Source organism: Verticillium alfalfae, genomic scaffold (genome assembly GCF_000150825.1).
Source record: "Verticillium alfalfae VaMs.102 supercont1.4 genomic scaffold, whole genome shotgun sequence".
NCBI classification, from domain to species: Eukaryota; Fungi; Ascomycota; class Sordariomycetes; order Glomerellales; family Plectosphaerellaceae; genus Verticillium; species Verticillium alfalfae.
In genome coordinates this window covers 1,467,659-1,482,073 of record NW_003315035.1, presented here as the reverse complement: position 1 = coordinate 1,482,073, position 14,415 = coordinate 1,467,659, and the positions used below count along the sequence as shown (strand labels likewise).

The window sequence follows — 14,415 nt, the reverse complement described above, 5'->3', positions numbered from 1 at the left end:
CTAGACAGTGAAGATGGGAAGAAGCGCCAAAAAAGGACAAAATAACATCATATTCCCATGCCCGTGCCCTGGAATTCGAGTGCGGGCAGTGACGACAGACACCGAACGTTTGAAGGGATGTCCCGAGTTATGAGGTAGGTGCACATCCATGCTCACCACTCGAGGAAGGAGAGGCTCCGCCGATTCCCCAGCGCCGCCTTCCCCATTCCTGATGCATCTAGACACCCTAAGTTTTGCGCCTGTCACGCGTGGAAACAGTGCCAGGTGGTATCAAAGTGACGGTAGCCAACGGGGGTTGAGCATCTTTTGAGTCAGGCTCGGAAACAGGCTCGGTCAAAAAGTTGGGATGGAATGCTGGAATGAGTCCTCCCACATACCGAGACAGGTGGAGCACCCGGCCAGTTTCCAGCTCACAGCTCTGAGATATCCCAGATCGCTTCGTTGACAACAGCGAGACGGCCAGCATGATAGAGGCGTTTATTTGACTATACAAAGTCGCGGTCGAGGAACCTGCCGAGCCCGGCCGAGCAGAATACCCTTTCAGATCCGAGAGGGCTTGCAGCGATCAGCGCACCGCCCCTTGAAAACCGAGCACCGTCAGGGAAGGTTTCGGCGTCTTGGGAAGCATCACTGCGCGACATGAACATGTTTCACGAATTGGCACTGTCTGTGCGAGCTCTGGGCTACGGTTGCTTCACCGTGCGTTGGGGCATTGCTAAACTTAGTGGTTACCCCTCACCTAGTCTTCAGATTGTCCAGATTGTTTACTGTTGTACATGGGACAATAGATCCCCACGTGGGCTTTCACGATGCTTGAGCTCATACACTACACGAACAGATATCACATCTATGTAGCAACGTTCTGTCGACACGATGGCGAATAGGAGTGAAAGCAACCGAAGAATATCACATGGAGAGATCGTTGAGTTTCAATTTCGCTATTCTATTAGCACCATTGGCAAACCGGCTTCACGCCCTTCAGCTGAAGTGCTTGCTGGCGGTGAGGTAGAACTGCTCGCCCTGGAGAGTGGCAATCTCCAGCTCCAGCTTGGTGGGCTGGCGCGAGCCGTCTCCACCAGCAAAGGTACCGGCGCCCCAGGGAGAGCCGCCGTGGATCTCCTCAAGGTTGGACAGCTGGCCAAATGTCTTGGCGTAGCCGAGGGGCACGTAGATGATGCCGTGGTGGGTGAGGGTGGACAGAGAGGCAATGGCAGTAGACTCCTGACCACCGCCGAGAGTGCCGGTCGAGATGAAGACGCCAGCCAGCTTACCGAAGAAGCCACCGGTCGCCCACTGCTTGCCGGTCTTGTCCCAGAAAGTCTGGGGGAGCCATGAATGTTAGTTTTTGCCCAAAGGGATATTCTGCCCTGACAATGCTTTGTGAACATACCTTCCACTGAGCGGGGAAGTTGCCGTAACGAGTGGGAATGCCCAGCAGGAAGGCATCGTACTCGGCGAGGACACCGGGGTCCTCGAGGACGGGAACGTCTGTTGGCTTAGGAGGGGCGTGCATCTTGGCTAGGACATCCTCAGAGAGGGTCTCGGGAATCCTGAGGACCGAATGAGCAACGTTCAGCAGCTAGTGGGCAGCTTCCAAGGGTTGACATACTGATACAGGTCGGCGGTGCCACCAGCCTTCTCGATACCGGCCTTCTCGGCGTCCGCCAGCTGCCTGATATGTCCGTAGGTGGAGTACTGAGAGGGAACAAACCGTCAGCATGTATCTCAAATCAGTCATGTTCGCCAAAACCGGTCACGGTGAACTGATGCTTTTCTCCAGCCGCGAGAGGTGAAGTGGATGGGTGCGGAACTCCGCACGTTAAGGTGGCCGCTAAAACGATCTTGCATACGATGAATGCATCTGAGAGCCTATCGGTGTGGTATCTGGAGAGGGGCATGAGCCCCGTATACCTTCAGGTCTCGGCCGTTCTCAAGAGATACGAGTATCGGACATCCTTGGGAAAAACAGACATCTTCTCAAGCAGGAAGCCGGTCCACCTGAGGATAGGAGAAGAAAAAGGGAAGTGAGCTGGGGCGGTCTTACGTAGACGATGGCGATCTTGGGAGCCATGGTGACTTTTCTACAAGCGTGTTTGAGACGAGAGGGATGAGCTTTGAGGGATGAGCTTTGTGTGTGAATGTAGTAGCTGTGATACTGGATGAAGAGATGGGATGGATAGCAAGTCGAAGGCGAGGAGGGCGAGGAACATCATGCCCTCTTATACATCAAGCTGTTCACCAAGCTGCCCTAGTCTTGTCCAGTCCTGTCGGCGACCAAATACGACACGGTGCGTACCGCGGACGAGACAATCGGCGGGCGCCATCACATCCTCGATGCCAACGAGTTGATCCATGGTGGCATTGAGATGGGTTAGCCCCTCCTTTCTTCTCGTCCCAAATGTTCTTCCCATTGGAGGGAGGGGAGCTTCATGGAGCTCTACCCCTCCGTCACTCGTCCCGCCCACGACTGGCGGCCGGCGGAAGCTTGCCCCGCGCTAGCCCTGACGTAGCATGGCCAGCAGCGGCCCCACTGAGGGGCATCATCACTCAAGCTGAGTAACTGCTTAACAAGTCGGGATTCAACACCACACAAGCACCATTGACGACATGTGCTGTGCTTGCAATCCTTACCCAAGCATCCCAAACCAGCCAGGCGCCAGAGCACACCATTCTCCATCTGGCTACATAATCAACTAGTCATGGCTGATGTACACCATCGATCATGCCAAGGTTCCATATGGAGCGGCTGCGTTGCAGCACTGCGGCAGCTTGACACCTAAGGAGCCATGTTTGATTGTGTTAACAATTTGGGATCCAGCCAGAGTGCTTCCTTCTCATTGGCAGCCTACATTTTATTTTATTTTATTTTTATTTTAGAGATCTGACCCGTGATTCATACCCCTTAGCGGTTGATGATTAGTAGTTTGGGCAGCGTCGACCCATGTTCGCCGACTGCAGCTTACGTTGCTTCCACTATGGGTCGATCCAGGTGTCTGGAGTAAAATCGCTGGGTGTGGGGGCAGCGCACCCGCCTTTGACCATGTATCGCGCGCGCGTGTTCCTTCCAGCATCGCCCGCGTATATAGGTTTCATCGGGATGCTGACGAATTGATCAATTGATGAGCAGCATGTGAATAGCCCAAACCGAAGCTTCCGAGCTGAGGAGGCTGCGTACGCCGGCCCACGAACAGACACGCCATCACCAGGCGGGGATCTTTTGATGGGCACGTAGACGACCAACCCACGCGGCCGTATGCCTAAGCATAATTGCCTCATAACTCTCTTCAATATGCGAAGGCTCGTCAAGATCTCACATTCATTTTTGGGCTCAAATCATGGGGGATCGTCCGTTGAGCCTCTCATCCCCATTCTCAAACAGTGTCAGTCAGAGCTTACTCCACCGCGAACCAGCCTATCGTTTCACAGCCCCGAAACTGCAACCTCGTCCCAGGAGAGGACCTGCCAGAACCCCCGCCATCTGAAGTTCCCCCTTGACCGTTTCAGCGTCGAAAATCCGACTTCATAGAGCAATGTACTTCATCTGTAGCTGCGAAAAACCATCAACTCAAACACTCAGAGTACGGACTTTCGTTTGTTTCGGACCACTTCACTTCATGATGATATAGTTCATCATTTTTTTTCATTGTACGATCTTTCGTTCTTATTTTGCACGGATTCTTTTCATCGAAAGCCTGGAGCTTCCTATCATGCAGCGCGACACATCACCCTACCAAGACGACGACTTCAGAGAAGTTCAGTTCAATGCGGAACCCAAGGCAGCACTGCTACACAGCTGCGAGTCCCAACCTTGGGACGATGACGTCGAGCGCCAGAAATCACAAACATCTTCAGTTTTTCGATTTCTCTCCCGCTGGCGCTGGATCCTCGACACATCACTCTTAATAATTATTCTCCTTCTCGTCCTCGACCGCCAAACGCAACAGCAAGAACCCCCCAACCGAATGTCGCAGAATGGCGACATCACGGGCTTTATCCCCGAGTGTGCGACTCCCATCATACCCTATGAGATGCAGATCTTGTAGCGCTCTTACTGACACGAGCCAAAGTCTCCCAACAATTGACGACTTTCTCGCCGTCCGAGACTTATATCCCCACCAACCTCTCGACCTTTCTCTCCAACGAGACGCAGGACGCATGGCTCGACCTCATTCCGCGTGGGCTCGGCTACCTCGACACCACCCCAGCCGAGGATCTCAACAACCTCCCTACACCCCTCCCCGAATACGCGCCCAAGCGCGTCTTCACTACGAGCGTAACACATCAGTTGCATTGCCTCCACGCCATCGTCAAAGAGTTCGCCTCCCTCCAGCCCGGTGCAGCCAGCTGGCGGCGCCGCGCCGAGGACGAGCACGATCAGCATGGCGGCGAAGCCCACGACCCGGAGGACGGGGGCTTTCACTTACAGCACTGCTTCGAATACCTCCGCCAGAGTATTCTCTGCTGTGGTGATGTGGCGCTTGAGGGCACGCAGACGACGTTTCCGCCTGGGTTCGAGGGTAGTGATGGTTGGGATGCGAAGCATGTATGCCGAGATTATAAGCAGGTGAAAACGTTCCTGGATGCAAAGAGGGCGGACGATGAGCTTTGGATTTAAGCGTGCATCATAATGGAGGTGTTCTCGAGGCCCGAATTGGTAGCACTGACGTATCACCACCTGTCTGTATTTATGATTGCGTCAGGGGTAGCAATACTTCGTCAGATTCATCTTGCAGGGGTTCTCATTGCAAACGAACCGTTACACATGCTTTGTATTCAAAACACCAAACAGGAAAAGAAAAAGCAGGAAATTTCTTGTAAATGATTGAAATATATATGACTCAGATCTGGCAAGACCTGTCCGCTCCCTTCTCGCTTCAAGGACCGTTGCTCTGAGCTGACGCGTGAACGAAAACTGTACTTCAGTTGCACCAAACTGGGCTCCGAGACCCAGATTAATATACAAAACGAAAGAATGGTGAACAAGCAAAAGACAAATGGAACCCCGCTGTCCCGTCCTACTCCCAAAACGCCTTGTAGGATGGAGGTGGTTTACCTAGAAAGCACACGATCCCTCCAAGTCAGATAAAACAACATTGGACCACCCGCAGCCCAGAGCGGTCGTCTTTGTTCGAAACCCCTTGATTTATCATTATCGTCTCAAATATGGGGTTGTATTGTAATTAGTCATGTGTTGGCAATCAATGGACTACCACTCTGTTTAGTCATCTTGTGGTCTTGCGCTTGAAGGCTCAATGACAATCTGCGGGAGAGGCTGGAGGCGGAGTTGTGGCAGTTGAGGGGCAGTACTGCCACTCCTCGGGGAGGGAGAGTCCCCATCAGCTCGGCCATCCGTAGGCGACCGCCTCCCGGCGGCCAAATCAGACATTTCCGTGACCAACTGCGAGGCTCTTCGCTGCGCAGGTCCGCTGTATACGGGAGGTGGCTCATTGTGAGGAGTTGTAGCCCCCGAGCGGGTATCTTCCAATGAGACATCTTCGTATCCAGGGGGTGAGTGTAAGGGCATGTCCGAATCGGGCTCGATGATTTCGGGGCTCGACCCGGCTCGAGTATTCAGACGAGGTGTCGAAGGACGTGAGCTGGCGCGTGATCTCGGCAATCCTGGCGACGGGAGATCGCTGTCAAAGCTCAAGACGGAGCCTGAGCTAGCTGCTCTTTGGTGCTGCATGGGCGAGATGACGCCAGAGCGGGTTGATGTAGCAGCGATGCTAGCAGCGTCAGACAGTAAGCCCATCCTCTCGCTCTCGTTGCTGTTGGCGCGCAGGCGTGTTCCATCGTGTCGTGCAACGCCGAGATCGCCATATGATACGCTCGAGACTGCGCGTTGACGTTCATTCTTGAGGCGCTCGTGATCGCGGCGTAGTTCCTCCAGCACAGAGTTGTTACTGGCAGCACGAGTCCTATCCCTGATGTTTTGGAGTGCCACAACGTCGTTTCGAGTCCTAGCATCTTGTCGCTCTCGTCTGCGCTCCTCACGGTTGGCGATTTCCTGTCGGCGGGCCACGCGGATTTCGTAGAGTGATGCCATTTCGCGCTCCCTTCTTTCCTCGTCCTCCTCGGCCGTGGGGTTTTCGACAACAATATCGACACCATCTCTCTCGCCTTCGCGACCGATGACCTGCTCATTCTCGAGTGCTTGGGCCCTGTAAGCAGGCAGGGTCATGACGGAGCGGACCGAAGTATTCCGGTCAATCGTCGAGGTAGTATTCGAGGAAGCATTCCCCTCGCCCGCAGCAGGGGCAAAGCGGACTGAGGCGCGGTTTCGTCGGCCGGCAGAAGCTTCAACGGCATCATCGTCATGGGCTTGCTGATAATCGCGTCCGCGACCGGTCAGCGACAGACCAGAAAACCAGCCACGGTTGCCAGTCTGGGCGTTGCCTCCCTTCTTTTTGTTTGCATGGCGAAATCGAAATGCGCGAATCACGAGATAAAGCAATGTCAGAAGAATCAGGCCCATCAGGCAGGCTAAAATAATCTGGAGCAAGGATGATTAGCATGGCACAGACAAGCGAGGCGTTGGCTGATACGAGCCAGCCGAAGGTGGTAGCGAAGGCGTACAATTGTCACAAGCTTGCGCTCATTGCCCTGTTGACGACGAGCGAGGACTTGACGCCTCCGCGCATCTTCCCAAGAGTCTGGAGACAAGACAAGAACGGCAGGCAAGTGGTGGGCGAATAGATGCATGGTTGTGGAACAAAAAACGAGCGACTGGATGGCGATTCATAAAGGTGGGGTGGAAGGAGCAGAGACCGGACGAGAATCCCAAGGCGGGGTCCAGACGTCGGGCGGCACGATGTCTCGTCAGATCGGCTGAGACATGGACGCTGTCGAAGTCGAGGTCGGTGAGAGGTGTGCGCTCGTGAGAATCAGACAGTTGAGAGGGTTGTCGCAGTAAAGCAGAAAAGAGAAAGAAAGGACGAAAAGAGGACGAGAGATGGACGATGATGGGGCTGGGGCAGAGCACCTAGGCAACCTTGCCTCACTTCAGGTACGGCAACTGGGACACGGACGTACTTGCCGTGTGCCTACTTGCGTGCAGGACAATGCCTGTCTGACTGGCAGTGAATACGGGCGCAGACGTGGAGCACCTGGTAGGCGGACAGCCAGGTCTGCTAGGAAAGTACCGACGCGATCAATTGGCAGGCGGGCTAGCGGGTCGGGCTGTTCTTTCTTGCTTGCGGTCAGGGTAAGACGCAGAAGCCGGACCTCTCGGCGCACTGGTGCTTCCCTGGACTAGGTCCACTGGGAGACCGGGGTACTGTTATGTCATCCTATTCTCAGGCCCATAGGGCGGTCCCGTCTTGGTCAGGCCTTCGCGTCTCGAAACACCTGTTCATCTCCATTTGGTTGCTGTGCTACCTCTCTCACTCGCCATCCCTTTCTGGCCAAATCTGCATATCGTCCGTCTTTGGCTCGCCTCCGCGAAAACCGATACTTGATTCTCAATTGCCTCTTCAGCAGTGTGAGGTACATGCAGTTTGGCAGTTGCGTTGCACGCGTCCACTCAGATGTCATGACCGACAGCCTGACCCAGGACGCTGGGGCGGTGCTCTCGAATGATGGGGACTGAGGTTGATCAGCGTTTGAAGTCTGCCCCGTGACATCAGCAGACGGCTGCCTCTCAAAAGTCAATCTATGGCTACCTATGGCACTCTGCATCGCGATCTTCGAGGATGAGGCAGCTTCGGTCTTTCGTATTGCTAACCTGCTCTAGCGAACGCATCTTGGACGACATTGTTTGCTGCTACCCGCCGGGGCGTCGCGGTGTGCTACCTGTTCCTGGCTAACCAAGCGATGCACCTCAGCTCGTCTTTGGTGGTGCATTCAGGCCCCCAAGACATACCTACATGGTACATTGTGAGAGGCGACCAGCAACTCGACCTTCCGCCGGCCGGTCCCCACACACACCCGGCCCAGGTCCCCTGGTCTCCACAGACGGCAATGACCGATGCTTAGACATCCTGGACCGTCCACTTCAGCCATTATGCATAGCCAGATGAGTAGTGTCAGAAGAAAGTGCGTGCTTCAGATCATGATCCCACCCCCTTCCTAACCGACCAAGGCTTCGGATGCCATCAGCGAATATACGTGACCTCGGTCGTTCCTAGCTCGCCGGCTTCGTCCCCACGTAGCGCAACAGCCAGTGTGGTGTCTGTTTGTCCTATCAGGAGGCGCAGGCACCTATCAACCGTGTTCAAGACATCTACATCTATCTAGTCTCAGACCTGCATACACGTCATGTACCTCGCCCAATCAGCCAGCAGCAGAATGCCAACCTACCAATGAGTTAGGCGATCCTGACGCACCTCCAAGCCTTGTGCTGGCGTTGATGAAGTCACATCACTGCCACACGCTTTTTGCTCACATCATTCGACAGCCACCATAACACCAAGAGGAGGCTGAACAGCTCAGCCCTACCAGTGATGCGGCTGCCGATCACCCCCCAAAGCTTTCCCTGTTCATGAAGGGATTCAATTTTCGACCCCATATTGGCTCTGCCATCAGCATAGGTGCATTGCTCGTGTCGTACAGCGTCAGCTGTGCACACTTCAGAGTATGATGACCTCAGCTGACAGACTCTCCCCCTCAACCATTTGTCACCTATTTGTTGGTCGATAGCAAAAGTGCACGATCGCTTGTATCTTGGCCCAACACCCAGAGCTCGCGCCTTATTAAGTAACTGGGATGCGAGCCCCATAAGACGGGAACGGCGTGATTCCCGATCTTGTTGCATTGAATAGGGTCTCCGCCATCCCAACCTCGTGGTTGACAAGATCGTGCACTAGATACGCTGATCTCAGGAATGAATCTCCCAGGATATAAGGTGCCCGTGTTTGATTGCGTATCCCGAATTGGCAGAGACGTAGCCCCTTCCACGGGCTCCCTTCACCCCCGATAAGAGGCTTGCCGCTGGCGTTGGGCCACTTTGTTGAATCAATCACAAGCTCGCCTATTCCGACTTCGATCGTCGGCCCTTGGTCATCTCCAAAATGGAAAGCAAATTTTTCCCGACCTCTTGCGCGCGAGCATGGCAGCATAGGTGCCTTGAAGCTACTTAACCACTTGACGCCAGCTTCTTCCCACATAGCGTGTGCTAGGTCATTGGGGAGGAAGCTCAATGTCGCGCCGCTGTCGAGCACTGCGCGGATCGAGCATTCGTGACAGGGCAGCGACAGGTCATGATTCCCACGCCCTACACTGATACCAGCCATGGCAACTCCGAAGTAGTCATATTTTCCCAGGTGGTTCTTCAGCACCGGCACCACTTTAAGGTTCCCAACGTACTTTTCCGTGTCGATGCCGCCAAACAAGAGACTACCGCCTGCGGCGTCTTGAGGACAAGTCAGCTCGGGTCCGCTTCATGAATTACTCTAGGGGATACACAACTTACCCAGGTTATTGAGCCAGAGGCTATAGGCTACCGTGTTGATGAGTCCTAGCCTCTGCATGCGTACGGGTAAGTTGTCGTAAATGTTTCCCCAGGTCTGCAATGCGACATTATGGTGGTATCCAATGCCGGCCAGTCCATATGGCACGGTTGACTGTCTGGCAAGGCCCATGGCCAGACTTGAGACCCTGGTACCACCGATCTCGACAGTGTCCTCAAAGTAGTCACCCGACGCAGAGCTTTGGTCAAGATACGCAATCTTGAACTTTTTCGGTGCGGCAAGGCGATAAGTGAGCGACTCGAGCGGATCAACTGGCCAAATGACGTCAGTGAAGCTATCACATCAAGCTCCAGGGTGCCGCACTTACAGGCCCCGAGCTTGCAGTTGTTCGCTCCTTTTACTCGACAAATTTTGGCTGACGTGTAAGGCACCCAAAGGTCGGCGCTCCCAGTATCCAGATGCAGTGACAGTTCCTGGCCCGGCGTCCCTATCTTGACCTTTGTGAAGTAGCCAACGTGGCCGTTGGTAACCCTGCTTTCGATTGTTGGATTATGTCGACGTTGTAAGTTAGGCTCGTAATCGACTACCTTCCTTTCGATATCCAAGTACACGACTCCGTCCTGTGCACCGGCTAGCATAACCTGGCACAGGATGAGGGTGAGGGCTTTCTGCATTGCGGGACGGTTTGACGTGGAGAGACTTGGGCACCGGCCATCAAAGAGAGGCTACAGATCTTCGGTCACATAACTTGCGAGAGGAAGAGCCAACTTCGGGCTGCCGTCATTATATGGATCGATGTCATTGACCAGACATGTCATGAATACTCCCTTTCACGAATACTCCCTCTTGTCGGGTAGCGCTCATATTGGCCTCCTGCCTTGGCGCATGAACTGATCAACCAAGCCACAGCAGCGCCCGAGGCTGGCTGGGCTGGTTGGTGATGACCGTGGCTTGCGGACCTGGGACGATTGTCCATCAGCGCAAATGATTGCGAGCAATGTTGCGTGTGCGGAGTAGTAGCTGCATGTGAGTTACATTGTCTGATCAGTCTTCGAATGGGGACAATTGCCAGAGCAAGGTTCACTGAAAGACATCGTTTCGACACCATTTCATACAGCCTGCAAAATGGTTGTCTGAGAGAAATGGCTTCCGGTGGCGGGGCTGGAAGAGGCTGATGTAGCTGCAGAGCATCTGCGAATGTTGGAACAAGACCGTCTCCCATCTCCTAGATTACCACATGCCCCCGACCGTAGTATACGGCGTTGCGTGCTCCAAGGATTTCCTTCAAGCTTTCGGCAACGAGGGATGCGTTCTTATTTGGACGTGCATGCGGTGACTTCTTATGCATATTCGAGATGGAGGGTCCTCGCAGTCAAAGCTGCCAAGTGGCGTGACTGCAGAGCACGGGTAGAACAAACTCAGGTGTGAATCTGAGGAGCAGGTGAGTTCAGGTTGCATGGGTGAGCAAAAGAAGGCACACGTCGGAAGCCGCTTGACTCAAATCTGAGGCGGGCCGAGCCTTAGTCAGGAACATGGGAGACACGAACCCACGTGACTGCGCGGCTCCTCCAATCAACCGTCAGCTAAAAAAGTTTCGCTCCATGGGCTATCGCATCGCTCATCAGTCTATTTCGATGGCCCTGGTCAATCCGTAACGAGTTTCCTTCTCGTCCATTTTCGCTCCCCATAATCCTCCCCATTGGTCACGATGAGGGCTTCAAGGGCTCTCAGAGTGCCGAATGGCGGCCTTTTCGTGGGCGCAACGTCCCAGGCCCGAGGAGCGCGATGCTTCAGCATTGCCTTCAACACCAGATCCACCCCTTCAGGGGCTGTCTGCCAGATCGACACCAGGCGGGCCTTCACCCAGACGACGAGGTTCCGATCCAGCGAGGCCGCCCAGGAGGCCCTCAAGATGGCCCAGAATAACTCTGACGCCCTCACGCCCGACGCTGTCCTCGCACGTATGTCCCCCGAAGAAGCCCATCGACTTTCCCGAGTACGAAACATTGGCATCGCGGCCCACATCGACAGCGGAAAGACAACATGCACAGAGCGTGTGCTCTTCTACACTGGTCGCATCAACTCGATTCACGAAGTTCGTGGCAAGGACGGTGCCGGCGCCAAGATGGACTCAATGGACCTCGAGCGAGAGAAGGGCATCACCATTCAGTCGGCTGCTACCTTTGCCGACTGGAAGAAGGTAGAGAACGGAAAAGAAGAAACGTACCATGTCAACATTATCGACACTCCCGGACATATTGATTTCACTATTGAGGTCGAGCGCGCTCTGCGCGTTCTCGATGGTGCCGTCATGATCCTGTGCGCCGTCAGTGGTGTGCAGAGCCAGACGATCACTGTGGACCGTCAGATGAAGCGCTACGACATTCCCCGTCTCAGCTTCGTGAACAAGATGGATCGTGTTGGGTCCAACCCCTGGAAAGCCGTCGACCAGATCAACAAGAAGCTCAAGATTCCCGCTGCTGCCATTCAGGTGCCCATCGGGCTGGAAGACGAGCACGAGGGTGTCATTGACATTGTCGACATGCAGGCCATCTACTTTGAGGGTGCCCGTGGCCTCGACGTCAAGCGCACCGACGTGATCCCTCCCCAGCTCAAGCAACAGGTCGAGGAGAAGCGTCAGGAGCTCATCGAGAAGCTGGCTGACGTCGACGACGAGATTGCCGAGATCTTCCTTGAAGAGCAGGTCCCCACGACTGCGCAGATCAAGGCCGCCATCCGCCGTGCCACCATCGCCCTCAAGTTCACGCCTGTCCTCATGGGATCTGCTCTCGCCAACAAGGGTATCCAGCCCGTGCTGGATGCTGTCTGCGACTACCTACCCAACCCCGGTGAAATCACCAACAAGGCCCTCGACAAGTCCAAGGACGAGAAGGAGGTCAAGCTGGTCCCCTACAACTCGCTTCCCTTTGTCGGCCTCGCCTTCAAGCTTGAGGAGAACAACTATGGCCAGCTGACCTATATCCGCGTCTACCAAGGCAAGCTCAAGAAGGGTTCATACCTGTTCAACTCTCGCACCGACAAAAAGGTCCGCATTCCCCGTATTGTGCGCATGCACTCCAACGAGATGGAAGACGTCAACGAGATTGGTGCCGGTGAAATTTGCGCCGTTTTTGGCGTTGACTGCGCTTCCGGCGACACTTTCACCGACGGTGGCCTCCCCTACACCATGACGTCCATGTTCGTGCCCGACGCCGTCATGTCGCTGTCGATCAAGCCCAAGCGCAGCGCCGATGCCGACAACTTCAGCAAGGCCATGAACCGTTTCCAGCGCGAGGACCCCACGTTCCGTCTCCATGTTGACGAGGAGAGTGAGGAAACCATTATTTCCGGCATGGGCGAACTGCATCTCGAGATCTACGTCGAGCGTCTCCGCCGTGAGTACAAGTGCGACTGCGTCACGGGCCAGCCCCGTGTCGCCTACCGCGAGACCGTCTCCCGCCACGTCGACTACGACTACCTCTTCAAGCGCCAGTCCGGTGGTCCCGGTGACTACGCTCGTGTTGCCGGATTCCTCGAGCCCCACACGGACCCCGAGGCCAACCTGTTCGAGGAGAAGGTTGTCGGCGGCACCATCCCCGACAAGTACCTCTCCGCATGCGCCAAGGGTTTCGAGGAGTCGGTCACGCGCGGCCCCCTGCTGGGCCACAGGGTCATCGGCACGCACATGGTTGTCAACGACGGCTCCACGCACGTTACTGATTCGTCCGACCACGCCTTCAACCTCGCCACGCAGATGGCGTTCAAGAAGGCCTTTGTCGACGCCGGCGGCCAGGTGCTCGAGCCCCTCATGAAGACGACCATTACGGCGCCCAACGAGTTCCAGGGCAGCATCCTCATGCTCATGAACAAGCGCAGCGCCACCATCATCGACACGGAGATTGGCACCGAGGACTTCACCCTCATCTGCGACTGCTCGCTCAACTCCATGTTCGGCTTCAGCTCGCAGCTGCGCGCCGCCACCCAGGGCAAGGGCGAGTTCGGCATGGAATTCAGCCACTACGCACCCGCGCCACCCCACCTCCAGTACGTTTTCTTCCCCTCGTCTTGTTGGTATGATTTGATCAAGTGCTAACCACATTGCGTGTGTAGGAAGGAGCTCATCGCCAAGTACGAGAAGGAGCTCGAGGCGAAGCGGACGAAATAAGCCATTGCACGACATTGAAGGGGCTTTCGGCAGCATGAAAGAGATGATGCTTAATGTCCCCTGGGCCATGTACCATAAGGTCTGGGCGGGCCAGAGAGGGCAGCCTGGAGCATAAAAAGGGAGAGGGAGAGGGAGAGGGACAGGGGAGAGGACCCTCTCAAACCGTGTAAACTGTACCATATTGTCTCAAAAAGTGAGATAGGCTGTGCTGCCTAGGTCCCTATGAGGGACTAGCAGGATATTTGCACGATAGAATACCTAGACTTTGTAGTGAATGAACCACCTCACTTTTTTCTTCGCGCACTCACCGACTTATCTGCGTAGACACAATTTCCAAAATAGGTTGTCACTGCAAGAAGAGCGTTGGGAGTGTTCCAAAATAAACGTTTGCCTTTTGTTCAACCAAACACCATTCTAGCAATCTATCAACAGCATGTTCACATCTACAGCCTCCTCAGGATATCCTCGATGACCTCGGTCGTCTTGGCAGTGCCGCCAAGGTCAGGGCTCAGCAGCTTGCCCTCGGTCAGGTTGGCGTCGACGGCGGCGTAAATCTTGGCGGCGGCAGCCTCCTCGTCGAGGAACTCGAGCATGAGGGCGGCGCTGCGCAGGGTGGCGATGGGGTTGGCAATGTTCTGGCCCATGATGTCGGGGGCGCTGCCGTGGCAGGGCTCGCCGATGGCGAAGCCCTCGCCGACGTTGGCGCTGGGGACGAGGCCGAGGGAGCCAACGAGGGCGGCGGCGTCGTCGGAGAGAATGTCGCCGTAAAGGTTGGGGTCGACGATGACATTCTTAAGCCTTAGGCTGGAGGAAAAGCTTGTATACCATGCTGTCCACAATCTG

The 14,415-nt window shown here is 55.2% G+C and overlaps 6 protein-coding genes across 6 annotated transcripts in view; 2 read left to right on the top strand and 4 right to left on the bottom strand.

The window, feature by feature from the left end:
- Positions 1-978: 978 nt before the first annotated feature.
- On the bottom strand, positions 979-2,071 carry VDBG_03894 (conserved hypothetical protein; the record flags this gene model as incomplete). Its single annotated transcript, XM_003005895.1, has 4 exons — positions 979-1,320; positions 1,391-1,550; positions 1,610-1,695; positions 2,045-2,071. The coding sequence occupies 4 exons, from the start codon at positions 2,069-2,071 to the stop codon at positions 979-981; spliced, it is 615 nt and encodes a 204-aa protein (XP_003005941.1).
- A 1,636-nt stretch (positions 2,072-3,707) lies between these two features.
- On the top strand, positions 3,708-4,615 carry VDBG_03893 (conserved hypothetical protein; the record flags this gene model as incomplete). Its single annotated transcript, XM_003005894.1, has 2 exons — positions 3,708-4,002; positions 4,068-4,615. The coding sequence occupies 2 exons, from the start codon at positions 3,708-3,710 to the stop codon at positions 4,613-4,615; spliced, it is 843 nt and encodes a 280-aa protein (XP_003005940.1).
- A 603-nt stretch (positions 4,616-5,218) lies between these two features.
- VDBG_03892 (conserved hypothetical protein) lies at positions 5,219-6,702 on the bottom strand (the record flags this gene model as incomplete). The annotated part of the gene is made up of 2 exons (XM_003005893.1): positions 5,219-6,493; positions 6,577-6,702. 2 exons carry the CDS (start codon positions 6,700-6,702, stop codon positions 5,219-5,221), a joined length of 1,401 nt encoding a protein of 466 aa, XP_003005939.1.
- A 1,988-nt stretch (positions 6,703-8,690) lies between these two features.
- Positions 8,691-10,081, bottom strand: VDBG_03891 (candidapepsin-3; the record flags this gene model as incomplete). The annotated part of the gene is made up of 3 exons (XM_003005892.1): positions 8,691-9,340; positions 9,410-9,718; positions 9,775-10,081. The coding sequence occupies 3 exons, from the start codon at positions 10,079-10,081 to the stop codon at positions 8,691-8,693; spliced, it is 1,266 nt and encodes a 421-aa protein (XP_003005938.1).
- Positions 10,082-11,115: 1,034 nt separating this feature from the next.
- On the top strand, positions 11,116-13,572 carry VDBG_03890 (elongation factor G 1; the record flags this gene model as incomplete). Its single annotated transcript, XM_003005891.1, has 2 exons — positions 11,116-13,451; positions 13,518-13,572. The coding sequence occupies 2 exons, from the start codon at positions 11,116-11,118 to the stop codon at positions 13,570-13,572; spliced, it is 2,391 nt and encodes a 796-aa protein (XP_003005937.1).
- Positions 13,573-14,015: 443 nt separating this feature from the next.
- Positions 14,016-14,415, bottom strand: part of VDBG_03889 (homoisocitrate dehydrogenase) — a gene marked incomplete at both ends in the record, with an annotated part of 1,220 nt that continues 820 nt past the window's right edge. Inside the window, one exon of the mRNA XM_003005890.1 lies at positions 14,016-14,376. Coding sequence (XP_003005936.1) covers positions 14,016-14,376 — 361 coding nt within the window. The remainder of the gene's footprint in view (positions 14,377-14,415) is intronic.